At 44.5% G+C, this 24,081-nt stretch overlaps 1 protein-coding gene and 1 pseudogene across 1 annotated transcript; one reads left to right on the top strand and one right to left on the bottom strand.

Annotated features, from left to right (window-relative positions):
* The first annotated feature begins 2,943 nt into the window (after positions 1 to 2,943).
* Positions 2,944 to 15,324, top strand: LOC118839959 (zinc finger protein 665-like). Its single transcript, XM_036747473.1, has 5 exons — positions 2,944 to 3,213; positions 4,389 to 4,565; positions 7,393 to 7,519; positions 8,529 to 8,679; positions 12,811 to 15,324. Exons 3-5 carry the CDS (start codon positions 7,412 to 7,414, stop codon positions 14,787 to 14,789), a joined length of 2,238 nt encoding a protein of 745 aa, XP_036603368.1. The 5' UTR covers positions 2,944 to 3,213; positions 4,389 to 4,565; positions 7,393 to 7,411; the 3' UTR covers positions 14,790 to 15,324.
* Positions 15,325 to 17,156: 1,832 nt separating this feature from the next.
* Positions 17,157 to 23,793, bottom strand: LOC118835593 (annotated as a pseudogene).
* Positions 23,794 to 24,081: the final 288 nt, after the last annotated feature.

Raw genomic sequence — 24,081 nt, 5'->3', positions numbered from 1 at the left:
GTCCAGAGCGAATTTTCTGTTGTCTAACAAGCTCTGTGGGGCAGCTGGGTGACAGAGTAGATAGAGAGCCAAGCCTGGAGTCAGGAAGACCTGAGTTCCAATCTAGCTTCAGGCATTTACTAGCAATGTGACCCTATTTGCCTCAGTTTCCTCATCTGTAAAATGAGCTGGAGAAAGAAAGGGCAAACCATTCCAGTTTCTTTGCCAAGAAAACTCCGAATGTGATTACAAAGAGTGAGCCATACTGACCACAACAAGAAGCTCTGTAATCCGTTTGAATGCCTTTCTTCATTTATTGCAGTGATAAGAGCTCAATCTAATATGAATTCTCTGATGACCAATGAAGGATGACTGTTGCCCAAAGACTTTATTACTTTGATTCCATCCATAAAGTTTCTTTCCAGTGTGAATTTTCTGATGTCCAATGAGCTTTGAGCACTGGGTGAAGAAGGCCTTCTCACCTTCACTACATGTAGAAACCATTTCTGGAGAAGGTGGAGGGGATTGGGCTGGGAGTGGCTAAGAAGTTTCTTAAGAATAAAGAAGTGATTTTGATGATGATTGCTTTGGCCACTAATTATGAAAATCATAAAATTAAAACTGGCATAATATGTATTGAACTTATACCTTTGAGCCACCTTATTTCCAACATACCCCAGATGTTGGCTTTAGGGGTTAATATGCAATACCTTAAGATATGTATACCTATACCCTGGAGACTCAATGACCTGTGATTTTCTGGGTTTTGAGTGAGCAATCATGCATTCATGGCATGTGTGTAACTATAGAAAGTGGGTTTTTTTTCCCTCTTCTATGGATTGATATTTGCCCCAGGCTGGATACAAACTAGAAAGAAAGAGCAAAGTTAAGATCTTGAATATACTTACTAAAGACTCAAGAGTAATGTTTTCCTCATTAAGTGCTACTACAAGAAAATGAAAAGAAATTCATCACTGTACCTTGCCGTCACGTGATTAGTAAAACTGACTATTTGAGGAAAAACTCCTTGGGACTATATAATTTGGTATAGTTTTGAGTTCTAAATTCAGGTATAATTGTCTGAATTAGCATCATACCAGTAAACTACCATTCAAAGGAAATACAATAAGCTGCTCAAAGTGAGTATGATCTGAGAATTGCTACAGGTTTCTTTCTATACCTGGGAAGGTTGAGAAGACAGCCTTACAAAGAATGGAGGAGGTGTTTTGACTCATCTCCCCACTGTGCTATTTCCCTTGTGAACAGGAATCTTTCCCATCTCCTTAATCCTGAGTCTCTCAATGATGCCCTGTGAATAGTGTGGAACTTTTCTACATGATTAGCTACTTCATAAAGTTAAATCTACCTGCAAAGTGACCAGAGCTAAGGAAGCGCTATCCTCTTCAGATCAGTTTGTGCCCTTGAAGGGACAGTCGACATTGTTACGGCCACGTTCCTCCCTCTTCCTTTCGTGCTCAGTTTCTAAAACCAGGGCAGGTGAATTGGAAAGATGTTTTGGTTTCTTTTAATAATGAGTCTTATTGTTGCAATACTTAAATGTCTCTGAGTTGCTGTAATGTGATGCAAGGCCTTATTATTTTGATTTTACTATTCTGAATCGGTGGTCACCATTTCTTTCAATTTCCCAACCTAAACAACTAGCAAAGTGAGTCAGTAGGCTTGCCATCCAGTGCCTCGTTGAAATATATGTCATTATGTGTAGCGTCAGGTCTGAACAACGTCACTTCTTTTCTAGATGATCTGATGAGATACATAAATATGGACATGTATGTCTCTAGATCTGCCCTGGACAAGGCTGAGAGTGGGGTGGGAGGCCTAGGACAAAGATGTGATAGGATAAATATGTAAAAGTTTTCAATTTGAGGTAAAAATTTTGCTTCCAATTTTAATGAAGTAGTAAACTTCACATTGAGAAAAGCAACAGGATTAGACTGTTTTCCCTGAGAACTGGATATATGAGATTGGCTTCCAGATGTTTCTTTGGGACTAGGGACACGAGGTCAAGTAAACATCAAGTTGCCGAGTGATATCTACCTCCCTTTACCTTTGATCCTGAAGGTAATAAAGCACGAGACTAAAAAGCAGCCCAAAGGCCTGAACTTCCTGAAGGTCCAATAAATATACGGAGATGAATTTATTTTATTTTATTTTATTTTTACCTAGGATATACAGGCTTTATGTTTTAATAATTGTCTATAAATCTCAACATTGGATTAATGCTTTTTCATATACAATTGCTTTAATAAGTGGTGAATAAACTTTAAGCAATGGTTTTGTTTTCCTGCTTTTACATGTCTCTCTGCTTATATGAAGAGGCAGAAGGGCCCATTTTACAAGCACCTGTAATACCTGCTCTGGGACCCAGGGGCCCTGACTTTCTGGCCTCAGCTCTCTCACAGGATCCATAAGTCTTTCAGTAAGAGAATGTCCCCTAGGGAAGAATAACAAGTCAGAGGGAAAGGTCCCCCTGGCTATCCAAAATGTTCCCAGGCTGGGGAAGACTGTTAAATCGAGGTGGGCAAGACTGGGGTCCAGACTGCAGGGAGGAAAGAGACAACTGCCTAGTGGGGGAGGGGAATGGTTGGGAGAGTCAGGAAGGAGGGAGGGTGTGGGTGTCCCAGTTTGGAAAAAGATGAGTGTGTGTGTGTGTGTGTGTGTGTGTGTGTGTGTGTGTGTGTGCGCGCGCGCGCGCGCTCGAGCGGCCCGTCGGGGTGGGGTAGAGAGTTGGAAGAATAGTTGGAAGAAGAGCAGGAGATTCTGTTCAGAAGGAGGAGGGTCTGAGTACCAGAGCAGGGGGAGAGAGGTAGGTTGTAGGAGGGGGACTCTCCCAGAGGACCAGCTGGGTGAGTGGAGGCTCAGGTGGAATTTGAGCCCTGGGGAGGAGTGTGGAGGCTTGGGAGGGGTCTAGACTGGAAAGAAGTTATTGCAGTGGCCAAAGCATTCCATGTGATGGGGGGCAGGGCTTGGGGAGGAGAGGCAGGCAGGGTCTGAGGGCCTGGAAGAAAAGGAAGATCCTGGGGTCTCAGCAGGATAGGGTGGGGTGGGGCTCTGGGACTGTGAGGACCCACCCAGAGTGGGCTGGCTGGAAACAGGAGCTGGTTGAGCTGAGATGGAGCTGCTTTCTTTCTTTGGATCTATGACTTCACTGCCTACTTCCCTTGGAGTTGAGGTCCCTGTGCCCACCGGAAGTCAGCTCTGTGCCTGCGGCTCCAGGTAAGTCTGAGCCAGGAAGGTATGCAGCCCTTGGCTTCTGCTGGCTGCCCTTTCCTCGCCTTGTGACCTCGAGCTCAGGGTCCTCCAGGGTTCCTAGGAGCCCTTCTCTCTCCCAAAGCCGGCTCCCTGGCAAGCTCCCAGCCTCTGCCTCCTGTCCAGGCTCCCCAGCCCATCCCAAACATCCTGGGCACCTTCCCCAGCTTTACCACTGAGTCACACTTGCCTGACCTTTAGACCTCTCCCATAGGGACCCATGAGAACCTCCTTCAGTCTCCCTATCAGGACCCCAGTGTCCTGTCGCCCTGCCCCCAGCTCCTGTTCAGAGATTCGGTTGTGCCCCCAGCAGCCGTGTCTCCCTGTAAGCACCCAGGAGTCCTGCCTCCTATCCCCCAGGACCTCCCTAGGACCCAGGCACCAAAGCTCCTGCCTGGCCTCCCTCACCTGAACCTGGGCTCTCCTGCTGGCTTCCTATGAGATCCTAGGCATTGGTTCCCTGCCCCCAGTTTCCCTCCAGGGACCCAGATGAGCAGCCTCCAAGCCTAAGCTCCAAAGGGGGTCCAGGAGCTCTCCCCAGCTCCCAAGTAGACCCAGGACACAGTCATTCTTCTTTCCCATTCTCAGCTGCCCTCCTGGAACCCTTCTGTCCCTCAGATGTCCCCTCTCCTCCTCCCAGCTTTGTTACAGTATCCTGCGTCCCAGAGCCTTCCCTGTCCTGGTACCCTGCCAGGTGAATGAATTCCAGACAGGATTGTGTCTTCCACCTCAGGCTTGCCCTGGTCATTCCTGGCAGCTCCATCCCAGAGAAAAAGCCAAGACAGGACCCCTAGGCAATGCAGATGAATGAGTGAAGCTGTTATCAGATTCATGAAGTTGTACTGAGGGAGAATTTAGATTCTGTTTGTGTGTTTGTTGGGAAGAGGGGAGGCAGGAGGGCAGAGGAGCAGTTGGACGGAGAGCTGTGGGTTAGGGGCCACTGAGGCTCTTGGCTGCGGTCCTCCCACCTGGGATCCAAAAGCCCCTTCTGCCTCTTGGTTCCTGGTAGGAGAATGTCAGGGGAGTAGTCTTCCTGTTTAGACCATCTTGATTCCCAAACCTGACCCTTCTCTCCCTCTCCCCCTCCTTGTGTTGGTGCCTGTCTCCTGAGGGCAGGCACAGAGTTTTTGTAATTCCTGTAGGACTCCACCCTCTGTACATCCCTGTGGGCCAGGATCCTGCCAAGAAAGGGAAGACCTCACCTTGCCTGGAATCCTTCAGCATCCCCAGCTCAACCTGCAGAAGACCAAGGCCTGGCCCAAGCAGGGAGCCTGGAACCAGAGGGAATGGCCCCTGGGAGCTGCAGACCCCCAGCCCAGGTGAGTGCACTCTGTCCTCAGACTTGGCCAACATCAGCCAAAGAGGCCATTTCCAGAGACCCAGAGGATTGTCTGTGAGGCTGGTAATACCTCACCTACGGATTGTTTCTTTACCAAAGTAGGTATGAAGGTGAATGCAGAAGTAACAACCCTGCCCTGCTCTCTCCTGTGTTTTAATCTGATTCATTGGCCCTTTGGCATCTTGAACATTGATTTCCCCCCCCACCACCACATTGCTGCCTTCCTGTGTTTGTATTTTAAGCTCATCTTTATTACAACTGAGTCACCATAGGGATGTCCACTTCACTCTTTAGTCTCTATTGCTTTGACACAGTATCTTTGCTCTCTTTTCGTAGGCCTCACATACACGTACACATACACACGGACACACACACACACACACACACACACACACACCCCTTCTCCTCCTCCTCTTTGTTTCTTTTAACCCACCTCTCCCTTGTAGCCCCTGAAGATCCAGGAAAGCCCTTGACCCTGAGTCCTGCCTGGCCAGGCCTGGAGCACAGCCCTGGAGGCTCCCCCAGCCCCGGTCCTTGGCAGTGCTGTCAGCAGAGCAGAGATTGTCCTCCTGGTGCTGCTCATGTCCTCCTGCTTCATTCACACACATGTTCCCAGGACTCTCTGAATCCTTCCCATTTACCTGTTCTTGGGTGAAGCACACAAGCATTTAGAAAGGCCAGGGTCACTGTGCTAAACTACTGTGGATACGAAGGAAGGAAAAACCAGTCCCTGGCCTCAGGCAGCTCCCAATGTAATGGGGGAGACAACATGTCAGCAGCTTTGTCCAAACTAGCTCTCTGCAGTGTGGATGGTGGGCATCCTGAGAGGGAAGGCTCTACACTGGCCTAGTGTCTGAGGCAGCATCTGGACTCATTTCTTCCTAACTCCAGACAGCCAGAGAAAATGCTCTGAACTGACAGATGGAGTGTCTTGTTCTGGAGTGGCAAGGAGGTCAGTGTCATTGGGTCACTGAGGAGGTGGCAGGAAATAAAGCTTTCAGAAGACTAGAATACCAGATGATGTCTAGGTCATGGTGGGCTTAGAATGCAGGAGATTTTGTACTTGATCCTGGAGGTGGTAGGGAGCCATTGGAGGTTATTGGTAGAGGAGTCACAGGATCAGACCTGTTTTAGGAAAATTCCTTTGTTGACCAAATGGGGGATGCATTGGAGTTGGGAGAGTCTTGAGACTAGCTGACCAGCAGCAGGCCATAGCAACAGTCCAAGGGTGATCCCATGAGAGCCAGTACCCAGGTGGCTGCAGTACCAGAGGAGAGAAGGGGGTGCATTTGAGAGATGTTGCAAGGTACAATTCACAGGTGGGAAAGGCAGGTGGGAGCAGAGCGAGGTCAGCTTGGATGGCTTTGGTTGGGAAAGGACAGTAAGGAGGGAGGGCTGAAATGGGAGTGGTTGGGTGGTCAATAGGCATTCACCATTTATTAAGCACCAACTGTGTGCCATGCCTAGTGCTCAGGTCTGAGAAATGAAATTTAGAAAGTGAAAGACAGTCCCTGCCTTCAAGGAGCTTATAATCTAGTGAGGGAAGACAACATGAAAAGGAAGCTGAAAAGTCTAAGGGATGAGAGAAGGTACGAGACACTGGGGCCCTGTGGGGAAGCCAGTCTGATTAAGTCCCAAAGTGGTGTAGCCATGTCAGAAATGAAATGGGCCAGCTGGGCTCTCTCCTTAAGTGAAAGTTCATGGCCCCACCCCACAGTGGTAAAGGATGAGTATGAGAGGGTGGAGAAGGAAGGAGTTGGGAAAAGCAGGAAAAGAAGCTTGGAAGTTTCTGTTGGGAGTGAGTTAGGGACCCAGTTATCAAACAGGAAAACCCAGCCATCCTCCAGTGAGAGCTCCCAATGGGAATAAATGTTGTGAGGGGAAGAGCAGGGACTGAAGAGAATAGAGAAAAGGAAATTTTTAGGAATCTCCAAAAGTGGGAAATGTCTGTAAATTCCCTAATTGTTCCACCAACACATAATGGAAGTAAAGAAAGTTAAAAGTGAAATATAGATTCCAAATGAAGCATAAATCTGTTGCTTTAAAGAACATAGCAAAATGATGAAAAAAAAAGTAAAAAGAATTTTATCTACATGATACAGAATTAGCCAAAATAATAGAAACTCCAGAAAGGTGAGTCAGGTCACTGCATAATGGAAGTGGAAGAAAACGAGATGGAAGAGTATGAGATTCCTAGCACATTGGCCCAACACATGTTCTACATTGAAGATGTTGGAAAAAGGATGAGCTATCCCATGTGTTGGAGTATTTTCAGATCTGGCCAAGCTGTCCTGTGTGCTGTTTATCAGTCTGCTCTGATCCATTCTCTTGACTCTTGTTCTCCCAAATTCCAGAGTTTTAGGGGTCTTTTGACACCCTTCATTTTTCATAAGGAAACTGGCAGTGTCTTTCTCATTTCTTATTAACCTTGGTTAATAAAATATCACCTTCATAATAAGTGAAGAAAACCTCCTTTACCCTTCCTGGTCACTGATTTCTTTATCGCTAAATACCACAATGAATGAATATATGCCATTAATAAATGAAAGCAACCATCCAGCAAAGGCAGGAGATGCTTTGGCCCTGACATGTCATACCCAGAGCCACCTCAAGCCTCCATACAACAACTGATGGCTGTTTTCCCCTTGGCTGGCAACAGTCTCATGCTGCTAAGTTTAGTCCAGATTGTGATTGGTGTTTCTCTGCTTTCATCTGGATGAGACCTTACTTCAGGCATTCAGGCAGTTGGACTAGATCAATTCTGAAGTGTCTCTCAGCTCTAAGTCCTGTTGCTTTTGATGGTTTAGGAGTTGGTGACATTCCAGGATGTGGCTGTGGACTTCACCCCAGAGGAGTGGGGCCTCTTGGACCCTTCTCAGAAAGAGCTGTACAAGGAGGTCATGGTGGAGAATGCCCAGAACCTGCTGTCCCTGGGTAAGGACACTTCCCCTGGAGCTATGAATTGACCATCAAAGGAACTGCCTTCCTGGTCTCCCTAGTGTTCAGGGTTTGGAGCATTTTTCAGTGATTGAAAGGCCAACAGGGTCCTCCTGCTGCCTGGTTTCCTATAAAAGGTCTTAGCAGTGTGTAGCAGGGAACTGAGGGTTTCCTTCTTGCCCTTGAAGGTTACTGGTTCTTACTGGTTCTAGGCAGCCTGAGGTCAAAGATCAAGCCAGTGTTGAAGAATCTCAGACTTGGAAGTGAAGTGAGAGGTTCTACCTAGGCTGACCTCTCCCTGAACATGGATTAGGTCTGCTTAATCTCTACTGAGGCAGCTTTTCCTTGGAGAGGGACAGTGAAGGGAAGCCCCTTCCTCCCAAAGCAACCTCTTCCCCTTTGGGTTGGGTCTGGTCTTTGGAAGGTTCTTCTTGTTGACAAACATAAATTTGGGCCTCACAGCTCCTGGCCTTACCATCAGATGCCTGGTATTGCAAAGGTGTCCTTGGGTTTCTTTCCTAAATCTTCAGAATTCCAGCACAAATTATGGGAAGGGAAGGGAATATAAGCATTTATGAATACCTACTATGTGCCAGCATTGTGCCAAAAATTATTTCAATTTGATCATCATAACAAGCCTGTGATTTAGATGCTATTATCATCCCCATTTCAGAGTTGAGAAAACTGAGGCAAGCAGAGGTTAAGTGACTTGCCTTGGGAACTTTGCTAATAAGTGTTGGAGACTAAATTTGAACTCAGAGCTTCTTGAATCCAGGACAAAGCCTCTCTGCACTGCACTGCCAGCTGCCTCTTAACTTCTAGATAATGGAATCTGTGGGTTCAGCCCTCCTTCTATGAAGGAAGTAGAGAAAACTGAATTTCCTGCTTCCAAATTGGCCTCCTTCCCCTCCCCAACCATGGCTCCCAACAGAAACTATCAAGGCAGAGGTTCCTGTGACGTCCTGAGAACCTCCTGTGACCCTCCCTTCCTGTCCCCTTTCCCTAGAGAGCAAAGGTACCAGTGTCTCTCCATCCTCCTCCCTTCCTTATCCCATGCCCAGGACTTTCAGCTCCCAGAGAAGGATTCATCTCCCATTTTGGACAAGGGGATACGCCATGGATGCTGGAGCAAGAAGTCCCCAGAACCTCTTGTCCAGGTGAGTGAGAGGAAAGCAGGTGTGTGAGGCCTGTCATCAGGAGTAGCTCCATGTCACAGTGAAGGGAGTGCTAGACTTGGGGGCAGGAAGACCTGGCTTGCAGTTCTTTTTCAGACACTTTTTAGCATTAAGATACTGATAAAGTCACTGAACCTCAGTTTTCCCATATGTGAATGAAGGGGTTGGATACCATGGCCTTTCACTTTCATGGCCATTCCAGTGATAAAACTATGATCCCATAAGATCCATTGTTTGAACTTTGGGTCATGGTGCTCTCCTGAAAGTGTCCACAAAGTATCTGTTACAGGCTGTTTCCTAAACTTTCAAGTCACCAAACATCCATCAAGTGCCTACTATGTGCCAGGCCTCCTGTTAGTTCCAAGGATTTAAACCAAGGCAAGGGACATCTCCTATTTTCAAAGAGCTCCCAGGCAAGTGGGGAAGACAATGGACAGAGGCCTATACAGGGCTATATACAGGTTAATTTGCTGGTCAAGGGAGTGAAGGCACTTAGACTGAGGAGGGTTGGAAAAGCCTTATTGTGGAGGGTGGGCTTGAGATGAGGCTTCAGAGGAGCCAGGGGAGCATTGCAGGCATGAGAGGCAGCCAGGGAAAGCCCATGGAGACTGGGAATGGTTTGTCCTGTTCAAAGCATAAAAAGAAGGCCTTTGCTCCTAGATTATAGTATATATGGAGTGGACATGAGATGAAACAAGACCGGAAAGGGAGGAGAGGGGCAGATTCGAGAGAGGGGGAGATTCAAGACAGTGAGACCAAACAGGGAGGTTTTTCAACACTGTAGGTATGAGGTAATTGGGGTCTGAATCTAGAACGTGGCAGTGTTGGGAGAGAAGGGGAGAAGTATGTAAGAGATGATACCAAGGTGGGATCGACAGGACTTTCCAAGAGATTGAAGATGGAGGGAGGGTGATGGTATGAGCACAAGAGATGGTGAGCAGTGGATGACATCTCTTTTATTTGTCTGGACAATGGATAGGGTGACCTGGATAGTGTTAGGAAAGTAGGAAGATGGGAGGGTTGGGGGAAAGATAATGAGGTTAGTTTGGCTCATGGTGGAAGGAGAACCCAAAGAGAGGAGTGTCACGAAAAGCTAGAAGAAAGGGAGTATCGAGGGAAAGAGGGTGAGTGATGGTGACAGAAGCTGCTGAGAGGTCAAGAAGGATGAGGACTGAGAAAAGGGCCTTTGGTTTAGCAATTAGGAGATCAGTGGCCACTTTGGAAAAAGGTGTTTCAATTGACCAGTGAAGTTGAGATCCAGAATGCAGAATTTTGTAGCAAGTAAGAGTAAAAGAGTTGGAGACCCCCTAGTGTAGATGACCTCGTCTACGTGTTAAGCCGTGTGAAGTGTTAAAGGAATATAAGATCTTCCCTGTCCATTAATAGCTCCATGTGACCACATGTGTTCCTTTTTTTTCCTTGGAATGGGGCATGTTCCCAAGTCTAAAAGTACACAGGTATTTCAGTCATGGATGTCTTGCTGTCTTGAACTCTGGCCCAGTTGTCACTTGTGATACATTCCATGTTGAGTCACATAGAACCTATCAGGGAAAAACTATATATATTAAGAGAGATTTATATTGCCTTGAGAGAGGAAGTTGGCTTGGAAGGAAGCTTACCTAGTGGGGGACTGGGGGTGGGTGGCTCACTTATGGAAGGATGTTTGGCTGTTATCAAGAGATCTGCCAACCTCTTGGCTTAAACTCAGCTTATCAGCAGGGTCATCACCAGATCAAGGTAAACAAGGTAACCTGGGAATGGCTACTGTAGTGTAGGGACAGCAATCAAATGACCACAAGTGCATGCCTGGGACCATCCACTGGGAATCCATTTGCACTTGAATTTCAGACCTTTCTGGGTGTTAGGAAACAATTTGCTGTTGGATTGAGAATCTGAAGGAACATGTTGCACTTAGAAGTGGTCAGGGTTTGGTGCAGTCACTGGATGCCTGATCACTATAGTTTGGAATCACTGCAGAAAGAAAACTATCATACTTAAACATAAATATGCCTGTTGTACAAGAGGAAAATGTCTTCTATTTTTATCTCATAATATTTATAGCAATATTGGGCAATTATTTTCTCTAAAAATGTTCCATGAAAGAATTTTCAACCCGAAACCCCAAAGGGTTTATAAGCCACCAAAGGGCTAAGGCTACAATAGGACGAATAGTGAAGCATGGTGTCCACTTCCTGAAAGGAGGATGACAGACCCAAGGCCCTGTACAGCAGTTACTGCTTTTGGTTAGAAAGGTTTAGACTTTTTAAAAATTGTATTTATTACAAGGAGCAGAAGCATTCAAAGATAAATTTAAAAAAATAGATAATGGTTATCCTAAAAGAGTGATAGGCCAGCATGGAATATAGCATGCCACAGATGAAAGGAAAAATTCGCATTCATGGTGGTCTTAGACATGAGAATAGAAAAAGGGAAAGGGATCACCGCGGAAATTAAACTGTGCCTATGGACATGATAGGTAATGAAATACTATGAATATTTGGTATGGATTCTAGTAATGGCAAATCTATGGATCAGAATGCAACATGTTGGATATAATATTGAAAATTGCTACATAGCAACAGAACTATTGCCAGTTTCGCATATGAAATTTATAGAGAATGAGTGTGATAATGCCTCAGAACTGGTCAGTAAAGAAGAACAGGAGGAGCCATCACCTAATAAAAAACTGTAGTCAACAAGTGGCACCTGAAGAAAGGATTGGAAATGCAGTGGGGGTCCTGCAAAGAGGCTGGGCGGTTGTGGAGTCACATGCCTCTTGGGAATGTGGGGTTCTTACTTCTGGGAGGTCTCCAGAAGTAGAGGATCTTTGCTGATTGGTGGTGTTCCCATGGAGACCCGCAGGTAACAGCCACCAGGGAGAGAAGACAGGAGTCTCAGGAACCATCCCCAGAGATTTCCTGGCCCCTCCCCACAGTGTCCTGCAGAGCTGGAGGCTCCCACTGCTGACTATGCAGCGTCTGTGCCCGTGGCTGGGCTCCACACCCCAAACTTAGGCTGCTTGTCTGAGTGTGAAGAGTACTGGACATGATTGGGAGAAGACATGCATTCAAATCCTACCACTGGCTCCTAGGAGCTGTGTACCTCGTCTGAGCCTCAGGCAAAGATCTAAGACTTCTGTACTTAAAGGCATCTTTGCACCAAAAGTATGGCTCCTACCATCAATGTAGAGAACCAGAATCTTAACCTCTGGGAATCCCCAAACTATGCTGACACAGCTACTGAAGGGCAATCGCATAGAGGGATAACAGTCGTTAAGAAGAGAAATACTTGCCAGGAGACTAGGGTGGCACTGACTGCATCGGGGAACATTGCCTAGTCTAGTGCTTAGTAATGGTGGCCTTCTATTCCAGGGTGAGATACTGGTCCACTCCCTCCAATCAGGGAGCTTAGGGATGCCTTCCCAAAGGAACCATTCTTCTAACAGCTGAGTGTAAACGGGTCATCACCATTTTTATTAAGCACAATGAAATTAACTCCAGAATGTGGCAAGAATTAAAGCTTTAGAAAATCCAACCAAATTTGCATTTCAAAAATGTCTTTACTCTCAACAAATTAACTGTTGCCAGAACATTTCTCATACTGTTCATTAACTCGTATTTGTGCAGCAATATCTCTAAAATGGTATTACAGACATGCCAGCCGCTCTGCTTCCACTGGGCCCTGCTGTTTACACCATGGTTGGTACACACAGTCATAAATGCAAACAAGTATACATTCAATAACAAAGTAGTTTCTAGAACAGTGAACAGAGCATGCGCCATCACAGGATTTGAGTTTTGTTCTCAGCTGCAGGGATGTTGGTCAGGCCACTCTGTCATCATGAGCTCTTGGCTTGAGTTGGGAATGTCATAAGCATGCTGGTCCTGCCTGTGTGGCAGGCTTGTTGTGAGTATCCAATATTATTGTGTGTGAAGCTCTTTGTCAATTAAATCATCCTGGGCATGTGAACTAACAGCACTTTCAAATGACTGAGGACTTCTTTTTCCCTAGGGAAACAGATTACAGATCAGTTACTTTGTGTCAATGGAGGGAAGAGGATGTATTTGTGTATATGAGCATGTGTCACTATATATATTTCTTTGTTTGCTTCAGATGGAGAGACAAGGCTTGAAATGAGGAAGGCTACTGCCAAGTTGAACATTTCTTCAGAAGAATCACGACAGCAAAGATTCATGAAAAATGGTGTCTGGGGCTCTGATATCATGATGGAGAAAAAACAAAAGAGTCACTGTGCATTTGATCAAGATGGAAAGAGTTTTAGACAATGTTCAGCCCTAATTCAGTGTAAGAAAATGACCTCAGGGAACTGCTGTTCACGGGATCATAAATATAGGGAGTGCTTTACTGAACCAGTAGAGGTGGTTGAGTCTCATGAGAAGCTTCCTAAAGTGCAAACTTATGGATGTGAGAAGACCTTCAGCTTGAATTCAGAACTAATTAGATCTCAGAAAAGTCATGCTGGAGAAATGCTTGGTATCTGTAATGAGGGTGAGAAGGCCTTGAGTCATAATTCAAAGCTCACTGACCACCAGAAAATTCTAAATGGAAAGCAACGTTATGGATGTAGTAAATGTGGTAACGCCTTTAAGCAACACTCATCCCTTGTTTGCCTTCAGAGAATTCACACTAGAGAGAATTCTTGTGAGTGTCATGAATGTGGTAAAACTTTCAGTGAAAACTCAACCCTTGATTTACATCAGAGAAGATGTACTGGAAAAAAACTTTATGAATGTAGCCATTGCAGAAAAACTTTCACACAAAAGTCCAGTCTTGCTGCACATCAGAGAATCCACAGTGGAGAGAAACCTTATGAATGCAATCAGTGTGGAAAGAGCTTCAGACAGAGGTCAATTCTTGCTAATCATCAGAAAATCCACACTGGAGAGAAACCTTATGAATGTGTTAAATGTGGAAAGGCTTTCAGACACAGATGCAATCTAGCTGCACATCAGACAGTCCACACTGGAGAGAAACCTTACGAATGTAATCAGTGTGGAAAGAGGTTCAGACGGAGGTCAACTCTTGCTAATCATCAGAAAATCCACACTGGAGAGAAACCTTATGAATGTGATCAATGTGGAAAGGCTTTAAGATACAAATGCAATCTTGCTCAACATCAGATAATCCACACTGGAGAGAAACCTTATGAATGTAATCAGTGTGGAAAGAGGTTCACAGAGAGATCAAGAATTGCTGAGCATCAGAAAATCAACAATGGAGAGAAACCTTGTGAATGTGATAAGTGTGGAAAGGCTTTCAGACACAGATGCGATCTAGCTGAACATCAGACAATCCACACTGGAGAGAAACCTTATGAATGTAATCAGTGTGGAAAGAGGTTCAGACGGAGGTCAACTCTTGCTAATCATCAGAAAATGCACAGTGGAGAGAAACCTTATGAATGTGATCAATGTGGAAAGGCTTTCAGATACAGGTGCAATCTTGCTCGACATCGGATAATCCACACCGGAGAGAAACCTTATGAATGTAATCAGTGTGGAAGGAGCTTCACACTGAGGTCAAGTCTTGTTGAGCATCAGAAAATCCACACTGGAGAGAAACCTTATGAATGTGATAAATGTGGAAAGGCTTTCAGACGCAGATGCTATCTAGCTGCACATCAGAAAATCCACACTGGAGAGAAACCTTATAAATGTAATCAGTGTGGAAAGAGCTTCACAGAGAGGTCAAGAATTGCTGAGCATCAGAAAATCCACACTGGAGAGAAACCTTATGAATGTGATAAATGTGGAAAGCCTTTCAGATACAGAAGCAGTCTGGCTGCACATCAGAGAATCCACACAGGAGAGAAACCTTATGAATGTAATCAATGTGGAAAGAGCTTCACATACAGGTCAAGTTTTGCTAATCATCAGAAAATACACACTAGTGACAAATCTTATGAATGTAATCAGTGTGGAAAAGCTTTCAGAATCAGCTCCAATCTTGCTCGACATCGGAAAATCCACACTGGAAAGAAACCTTATGAATGTAATCAGTGTGGAAAAGCTTTCAGAATCAGCTCCTATCTTGCTAATCATCAGAAAATCCACACTGAAGAGAAACTATGAATGTAATCCATGTGGAAAGATTTTAACAAATACCTACAATTTTTCTGTATACCAGGAAGTTCACACTGGAGAAAAACTTTATAAATGTAATCATTGTGGAAAGGCTTTTACACAGAGCTGGAGCCTTACGAAACATCAGAGAGTCCACACTGGAGAGAAACATTATGAAGGCAATCAGTATGGTAAAGCCTTCTAACAACAGTCATTCCTTATTTCCCATCAGGAATTCATAATAGATGGAAATATCATCTCTGTCCTGAATGAGGAAAGGCATTTAAATGGAGTACAGAGCTCATTAGACATCAGAAAATTCATTCTTGGGACAAGTTCTATATTGACTCAAAGTGGGAAAACCTTCACAGATCATCTCTCTATATCAGATGATTCATAGTGGAGAAAAGCTATGACTGTGTTCAGTGGGGATATGCACATTGCATGTATTATATTTAATAGTAAATGTTATAAACTTAACAGAATGAGCTCATCTTATTTTATGGTTGTGAATTTTAAAATAAAATATCAGGTATCAATAGTTAACTCTTCCATCATTTTTGCCAATTTTGAGGGCATTCTCTGTCTTGGATGTAGTGATTTTATTGTGCATTTCTGATGTAACATTTGCTGTAGCCCAGGATAACCCACATAAGAAAGGCCCTAGAATTAAGGGGGACAGGGAAGGGCTTCCTGGAGAAGGTGGGATTTTAGATGAGACTTGAAAGAAACCAGGGATGGCAGGAGGTATGAGGATGAAGAGGAGAGCCAGGCATGGGGGATGAAGAGGAGAGTAGACAGGGGGGATGGCCAGAGGGAATGCCCGGAGTTGGGAGATGGAGGATGTTGTGTAAGGGGCAACCAGGAGCCCAGTAGCACTGGACCACAAACTACATTATGGGGTGGTATAAGCAGTGTAACAGGACTGGAAAGGTGGATGGGGCTAAAATTGGCTTTGGATGCCCAACAGAAGATTTTGTATTTGCTCCTGGAGGCAATAGGGGCCCAGTGCATTTTGTTAAGTAGGGATTGACATGGTCAGATCTGTGTTTTAGGAAATCATTCCCAGCAGCTATTGCCATGGTCCAGATATGAGATGATAAGGGTCTGTACCAGGGTGGGGCCTGAGTCAGAGGAGAGAAAGGGATTTTAGAGAGAAGCTGCTGAGGTGAAGTCACCAGGTTGGGACAACAGCTTGGATGTTGGCAGGGTATGGGGAACAGCAAAGATAAGTGAGTGAGGAGTCAAGCAGGACACCTAGACTGTGAGCCTGGAGGACAGGGGGGTGTGAGTGGTAGTAGGGAAGTTCAGAAGAGAGGAGGGTTGCTGAGGAGGGGGGGGATAAAGATGATGAGTTCAGTCTTGGAAATGTTGAGTTTAAGATGGCTCTAGGACATCCAGTTGGTGATGTCTAAGAGGCCCCCAAGAGATTGAGACAGGAGGTCAGCAGGGAGGGAAGAGCACAGACTTGATCAGTGATCCATGGGAGGGGAGGAGATCCCCAACTGAAGAAGAAGGAAAAGGGGACCCAAAGCAGAGCTGAGTGGGGCATCCCTGGTTACAGAGTGAGTGGGTGTGACCTGGATGAAAATCTGGCACAGGACCTGGAGAAGGGTCGGTCAGACAGGGAGAAGAACTGAGAGTGAGGAGGGAGATAGACAGACAGTCATAGGCTGCAGAGAGGGAAAGAAGGATGAGGAATTTGCAGTGATCAATCAGCTAAGATCCCCATCATCCAGGAGGTCTTTCCCAGTCACCCTGGCTATTGATGCCCCCTCCCACAACCTCCAGCTCTCTCTATCTGGACACACACACACACACACACACACACACCATTTCAATGAGGTGTCCCCTGTTAGGATAGGAGCTCCTGGGCCCTATCAATCTTTCAACCTTTTTCGCACCACTCTAGCTAGCCCTGTACCAACACACAATAGGCTCTTCATGCAGTTTTGTGGATGCACACAGTATGCACTACCTGCATTTGTGCAGATGCACACAGTGGGCACTTCATGTACATTTGCAGACTGCTGGCTGCCTAGAGAAGGAGCACTCGAACAGCCAGGGGTCCTAGCCTCAGAATCAGAGAAGGTAGGTTAGGGTCTTTGCTGCTTTGGGAACAGACCCCATCACGGGAAGGCTACAGCATGGAAACCACCTGGGGGAAGCGGGTGGGCTCAGTCTGGAGAATTAAGGAGTCCTGAAAGTGACCAGGGAACATCCTCTCCCTCTTCTCCCACCCCCCAGCCTGATCCTAACCCCGGAGGGGTCCAGAGTCTAGCGTGATGCCCCCAGACCTTCACCTGGGGTCAGTAAGGGTGGGTGGGTCTGGTGGAAGGGGAGGCAGGGGGACAGAAGCCCCTGACACTGGCCGGGTTAGAGGGAGGTGGAGACGGTGGAGACCCCTGGGGAAGGGGCAGCCAGGCTGGGCTCAGGGAGGGGAGATCGAGGCTTCCTGGCAAGTGCTGGAGGGGATGGAGGAGAGAATTGCAGGTCACAGAACCAGCGGTTTTGAGGGGGCTTAGGCAGGCCCAGGTGAGTGGGGAGTAGATGCACGATGTGGGGGCTCACGTGGGGCGGGGGCGCCGGGGGAGAAGCCGGGTTTCCATGATGCTGACCCCCACCAGTGCTCTGTCCATGGGGAGTGTTGGGGAAGGACTTATTCTTCCGAAATTGTCCATTTCCCAGATTATTTAGGGCCCCTAGAGAGCAATCCCCCGGAGCCCCCATCTCAGCCCAGCCCTGACTCAGGACCCCTGGGGGCAGCCCCCTGCCCCCAAGGAAGGGTGAAGAAGCAGAAACATCCCATCTGAGGGACTTTGGGGAGACCACTGTGCCTGGGGCCTATGACCGTGACCTTTAATGCAGCTTTAGCTCCACGGTGCCCATCCCCGCCCCCACCCCCAGCCCAGAGAAGAGGAAGGCGATGGGAGGAGAGTGGGGTGACAGAACAGAGGGCTTACTGGGGAACGGGGCAACCACAATATACGCCATCTTGGAGTGGGTGGGAGGGTAGAAATGGGGAGAAAATTCGTAATTCAAACTCTTCTGAAAATCAGTGCTGAAAACTGAATATATTAAATAAATTAAATAAATAATTTTTTTAAAAAAGGAAAGAAAAAAACAGTGAGTTCTTACCCCAGAAGTTGGAGTCTTTGGGTTTATCAAGCAGCAGAACGCTATAGTCATTGATAACTATAGTCATTGACATTGTGTGCCTAACCTATTCCACTGATCCATCAGTCTGTTTCTTAGCCAGTGTCAAGTACTTTTGATGCTTGCCACTTTATAATACAGTTTAACACCTGTTACAGCTAGCCCACCTTGCTTTCCATTTTTTTTCATTAATTCCCTTGAATATTCTTGACTATTTGTTCTGCCAGATGAATTTTCTTATGACTTTTTCTAGCTCTACAAAGTAGTGTTTTGATGGTGTGATTGGTATGGCCATGAATAACTAAATGAATTTAGGTAGAATTGTCATTTTTATTATATTCACTCAGCCTATCCATGAGCAAATAATATTTTTCCAATTATTTAGATCTCATTTTATTTGTGTGAAAAGAGTTTTGTAATTGTGTTCATATAGGTCCTGGATTTGTCTTGGCAGGTAGAATCCCAAATATTTTATAGTGTCTAAAGTAACTATAAATGGGATTTCTCTTTCTGTCTCTTGCTGTTGGGCTTTGTAAGCAATATATAGGAATGCTGAGGATTCGTGTGGCCTTATTTTATATCCTGCAACTTTGCTAAAGTTATTTATTATTTCAAGTAGTTTTTTACTTGATTCTCTAGGATTCTCTTAAGTAAATCATCATATCATCTGCAAAGAGTGATAACTTAGTTTCTTCCTTGCCTATTCTAATTCCTTCAATTTCTTTTTCTTCTCATTGCTAAAGGTAATATTTATAGTACCAAATTGGATAATAGGGTTGATAATGGACCTTGTTTCACCCCCAATCTTATTGGAAATGCATCTAGCTTATCCTCATTACATATAATGCTTGCTGATGGTTCTACTTATGATTTTAAGGAAGATGCCATTTATTCCTATGCTTTCTGGTGTTTTGAATAGGAATAGGTGTTGTATTTTGTCAAAAGCTTTTCCTGCATCTCTTGAAATAATCAGATGGTTTCTGCTAGTTTTGTGGTTGATATGATCAATTATGCTGACAGTTTTCCTAATATTGAACCAGTCTTGTATTCCTGGAATAAATCCTACCTGATTATAGTGTATTGTTCTTGTGATAAGTTGCTGCAACCAAAACTTATAGGATGCAGAAAAAGCAGTTCTTAGGGGAAGTTTTATACATCTAAATGCTTACATGAATAAAATAGAGAAAAAGGAGATCAATGAGTTGAGCATGCAATTGAAAGAGCTAGAAAAATAACATATTGAAAATCCCTAATTAAATACCAAATTAGAAATACTGAAAACCAAAGGATACATTAATAAAACTGAAATCAAGAAAACTATTGAACTTATAAATAAAACTAAGAGCTGGTTTAGAAAAAAAACAATAAAATTTTAAACCTTTGATTAATTTGATTATAAAGAAGAAAACCAAATTACCAGTATCAAAAATGAAAAGGGTGAATTCACCTCCAATGAAGAGGAAATTTAATTTCTTCCTCTGAAAACTTCCTGTTCATCTCCTTTGACCATTTTTCAATTGGGAAATGACTTGTATTCCTATAAATTTGGCTCTGTTCCCTGTATATTTTAGAGATGAGGCCTTTATCAGAGACACTAGTTGTAAAGATTTTCTCCCAATTTTCTGCTTCCCTCCTAATCTTTGTTGCATTGGCTTTTTTTATATGAAAAATTTCAATTTAACATAATCAAAATTATCCATTTTGTATTTTGTAATGCTCTCTATCTCTTGTTGTGTCATGAATTCTTTTCTTTTCCATAAATCTGATAGGTAATCTATTCCTTGCTCTCCCAAATTGCTTATAGTATCAGCCTTTATTTCTAAATCATGAACCCATTTTGACTTTGTTTTGGTATATGGTATAAGATATTGGTCTATGCCCATTTTCTGCCCTACCATTTTCCAATATTCCCAGCAGTTTTTGTGAAATAGTGAATTCTTAGCCCAGAAGCTGGATTGAGTGGGCCAAAGAACAAACCATAGAAGCAATTAATAACTTCATTCAAAAGAAGCTAAGTCTTGTTGTAAAAGCAGAGAATATGGCAGGACTTCGTATACACCCTGGAGGTCAATTGCTCCACTTCCACTGTGAATTCTTTCAGGGGAATGTAAAGAAGTATTGGGCATCTGGGTGAATGGGAATGCTAAAGAAGCTAGAGCAAAGATCTATCAGAGTAACATAGGTAGCCTCATAAGGAACTGAGGAGATGATGGTCACAGGATTTGGAACTATGGGGGGTCTAGGAGTAACATAATCATTTATTGCACTTAAACAAAAAAAAGTAAATGGGCTTACCAACAGAGTCCAGTTTGGGTCTCTTAATAGGGAGAAAAGAAGAGTTATGAGGGAATTTACATGGAATAGAACAGCAGATTTTAATGATTCCACATCTGATGTCCAAGATTTCCACAGAGAATCAGGGAAATCTGATGGCATTTCAGGACTATCCATTGGTCTCCCTTGAACTTTCTGAACCAACATAGGGAACAGGGAGAGTGAGTCCTCAGGCAGTTGCAGGGCCAGAGATCCATCCAGGGAGCAGAACTTCATAGCTCTGAACTCACACAGGAGATTGTGACCTAACAGGTTAATGGCAGCTCAGACATAAGGAGAAAGGAATGCTCACAAAGGGCCAACAGGAAGAAATCTCTGGGACAACCTGTCCACTGAAAGGCTTTGCCAAGACCCTGACTACATGTAGAGGTCCAACAGTGGCACAATCGCCTGCCTTAAGGGTCACACTGCATTCACTAGTGCAGGGAGGGATATCCCCTTGGATAGAATTTTGATAGCATGGAACCAAAGGATGCACCTGTAGGTAGTTACAGGAGTAAATAAAGACAAGCAGTTGAGGTGTGTCCCATTTGGTCCTTGCCTGCCAGGGACTGGCATGGTCATTTTTTCTGACCCCAATGTTGTGGTATGTTGTCTCGTTACTGTCCTTCTCTGGAATGAAGTTATTAATTGTTTCTATGTATGTTCTTTGGCTGTCTCATTCATTAGGATTAAATTATTTAGTTTCCAATTAGTTTTAATTTGCATTCTCTAATCAATACTGATATAGAGCATTTCTTCACATGACTATAGATAGCTTTCATTTCTTCAGCTGAAAAATGGTTGTATCCTTTGACCACTTATCAATTGGGAAATGACTTTTACTCTTACAAATTTGAGTCAGTTCTCTATTTTAGAAATGAGGCCTTGGGGCAGCTAGGTGGTGCAGTGAGTAGAGCACTGGCCCTAGAGTCAGGAGGACCTAAGTTCAAATCCGGCCTAAGACACTTGACACATGTACTAGCTGTGTGACCTTGAGCAAGTCACTTAACCCCAATTGCCAGCCAAAAACAAAAAAGAAGAAGAAGAACCCTTTTGTGGGGGAAGAGGCAGAAACCATCCCTCGAGGCTGCCCATAAAAACCAGGAATTCATCTGATCAGAAGATTTTTCAGTGGCTAGCCTTCATTTCTTTAGTTTGCAATAGTGAGAAGACCCACACTGGGGCCAAAACAAATGACCACGCGATTCCCTGGCAGATGGGTACCAAATGTGACACACCTCAATTGCTGGTGTTCATTTCTTTAGTTTGCAATAGTGAGAAGACCCACATTGGGGCCAGAGCAAATGACCAGGTGAGTCCCTGGCAAATGCATACCAAATGTGATACACCTCAACTGTTAGCCTTCATTTCTTTAGTTTGTAATAGTGAGAAGATCCACATTGGGGTCAGAAAAAATGACCACGTGAGTCCCTGGGGGATGTGGACCAAATGAGACACACCTCAACTGCTCGTCTTTATTTACTCCTGTAACTAATGACAGGTGCATCCTTTAGTTCCATGCTATCAAAATTCTATCAAAGGGGAAAACCTCATTGCTTCTGGGGAAAAAATAATCAAAAACAAAAGTTAACTGAAAACCGCCCCACTCCCTGGGGCGACTGCCAAGCCTTAAAGTCAAAAAAGTCAGGCTACACCCTATACCTTACCTGAGCTCAGAAGATCGTGGGTCTGAGAGCAGCAGACTGACGTATACATTTTTTAAACAAAATTTACAATTGTTAGGCCAAGTGAACTCACTTGCCTGTTACTTTTGTGCCCAAAAATTGTAGCAAAGATGGCCAAAGGATTTATTTGTGCCAGCTACTTTAAATGCTTTACACCCCCATTGAATTCTAATAATGGTTGACCCAAAGAACACACAGGTTTTGCATCAAACTGTTTTAATGGTCTCAAAATTCTGTGACAGATTTTTGGTCAAGTTGTTTCCATTTAAAAATTACTGATTTTAGAAAATAATAACTTAAAACTGCCATGAAACAAATGGTCCACAAAACATTCCTTTCTTCCTGAAGCTTTTAGGATGCATTGTAATCATTAACCAGTCTTTTGCTATTAAACTTAAATGGCCAATTGAGACAAATAGTTCTGAGACGGTTTTTCCACCATTGATTAAGACTGGGGTGGCAGGTGTCATACAGAATATACATTTAGCATTCTGGGCCTTCTCAGCCAATTTTGTGACCTTGCCAGCTCCAGCAACCTTCTTGTCAACTGCCTTGATGACACCAACTGCAACAGTCTGCCTCATACCATAAACAGCAAAACAAGCCAGAGGAGGATAATCAAAGAAGCTCTTCACACACATGAGCTTGCCTGGAACCATGTCAACGATGGCAGCATCACCAGATTTCAGGAATTTAGGGCCATCTTCCAGCTTCTTACCAGAACGACAATCAGTCTTCTCCTTCACTTCAGCAGACTTGCAAGCAATGTGAGCAGTGGGCCAATCCAGAATAGGTGCATAGCCAGCACTGATTTGGCCTGGATGGTTCAGGATAATAATCTGTGCAGTGAAACCAGTTGCTTCCGTAGGTGGGTCATTCTTGCTATCACCAGCCACATTACCATGGCGGACATCTTTGACAGATGCGTTCTTGACATTGAAACCAACATTATCCCCTGGCAGAGCCTCACTCAAAGCTTCATGGTGCATTTCGACAGACTTTACTTCAGTTGTAACATTGACTGGGGCAAAAGCGACCGCCATGCCTGGTTTTAGAACACCAATTTCCACTCAGCCAACAGGTACCGTACCAATACCGCCAACCTTGTAGAAATCTTAGGGGGTAGACAGAAGGGCTTGTCAGTTGGACAAGTTGTTGGCAGGATGCAATCCAAAGCTTCAAGCAATATAGTTCAATTAGCATTGCCATCCTTACAGGTGACTTTCCATCCCTTGAACCAAGGCATATTAGAGCTTGACTCCAGCATGTTGTCACCATTCCAACTTGAAATTGGCACAAAAGCTACTATGTCAGGGTGGTAGCCATTTTCCTTAATATAGGTATTGATTTTCTTGACAATTTCCTCATATCTCTTCTAGCAGCAGGGGAGGCTGGTGGAATCCATTTTACTTACACCAACAATCAGTGGTTTTACACTTAGTGTGTAGGCCAGAAGGGCATGCTCACGGGTTTGCTCATTCTTTGAGATACCAGCTTCAAATTCACCAACACCAGCAGCAGCGATCAGGAGAGCACAGTCGGCCTGAGATGTGACTGTAATCATGTCCTTCATAAAGTCTCTGTGTCCAGGAGCATCAGTAATGGGCACATGGTACTTGCCAGCCTCAAATTTCCACAGGGAGATATCAATAGTGATACCATGCTCACATTCAGCCTTCAGTTTATACAAGACCCAGGCATATTTGAAGGAGCACTTTCCCATCTCATCAGCCTCCTTCTCAATGGTTCTCTTATCAATTCCACCACACTTGTAAATGAGGTGGCTGGTAGCGGTGGATGTGCCAGTCTATGTGTCCAATGATGACGATGTTAATATGAGTCTTTTCCTTGCCCATTTTGGTGGAGGTTTAGTGATGGTTTTCACAACACCTGTGTTCTGGCAGCAAACCCACTGCAAAAACCAGCTTAAGTCTTAAAAATAGAATTAACACCACTTTTCAATTTACAGCTGTAAGAAAGGGCAAGTAGGATGGTTTCAGAAAAACTTGGGAAGACTTACACGTACTGATGCAAAGGAAGTGAACATTGTACACAGCACCAACAATATTGTAACAAACTGCGAAAGACTTAGCTGCTCTGAACAATACAACGATAAATGACATTTAGGAAGTATTCATGATGAA

Source organism: Trichosurus vulpecula, chromosome 2 (assembly GCF_011100635.1).
Source record: "Trichosurus vulpecula isolate mTriVul1 chromosome 2, mTriVul1.pri, whole genome shotgun sequence".
In the NCBI taxonomy this organism is placed as follows: domain Eukaryota; kingdom Metazoa; phylum Chordata; class Mammalia; order Diprotodontia; family Phalangeridae; genus Trichosurus; species Trichosurus vulpecula.
The sequence above is the reverse complement of the archived record's forward strand: the minus strand, read 5'-3'. Positions and strand labels throughout refer to the sequence as shown.

Coding starts and splice junctions, on each gene's coding strand:
- LOC118839959 (XM_036747473.1), top strand. CDS start 7,412: ATGTGGCTGTGGACTTCACCCCAGAGGAGTGGGGCCTCTTGGACCCTT. Junction 7,520..8,528: donor CCAGAACCTGCTGTCCCTGG/GTAAGGACACTT, acceptor CCCTTTCCCTAG/AGAGCAAAGGTACCAGTGTC. Junction 8,680..12,810: donor CCCCAGAACCTCTTGTCCAG/GTGAGTGAGAGG, acceptor TGTTTGCTTCAG/ATGGAGAGACAAGGCTTGAA.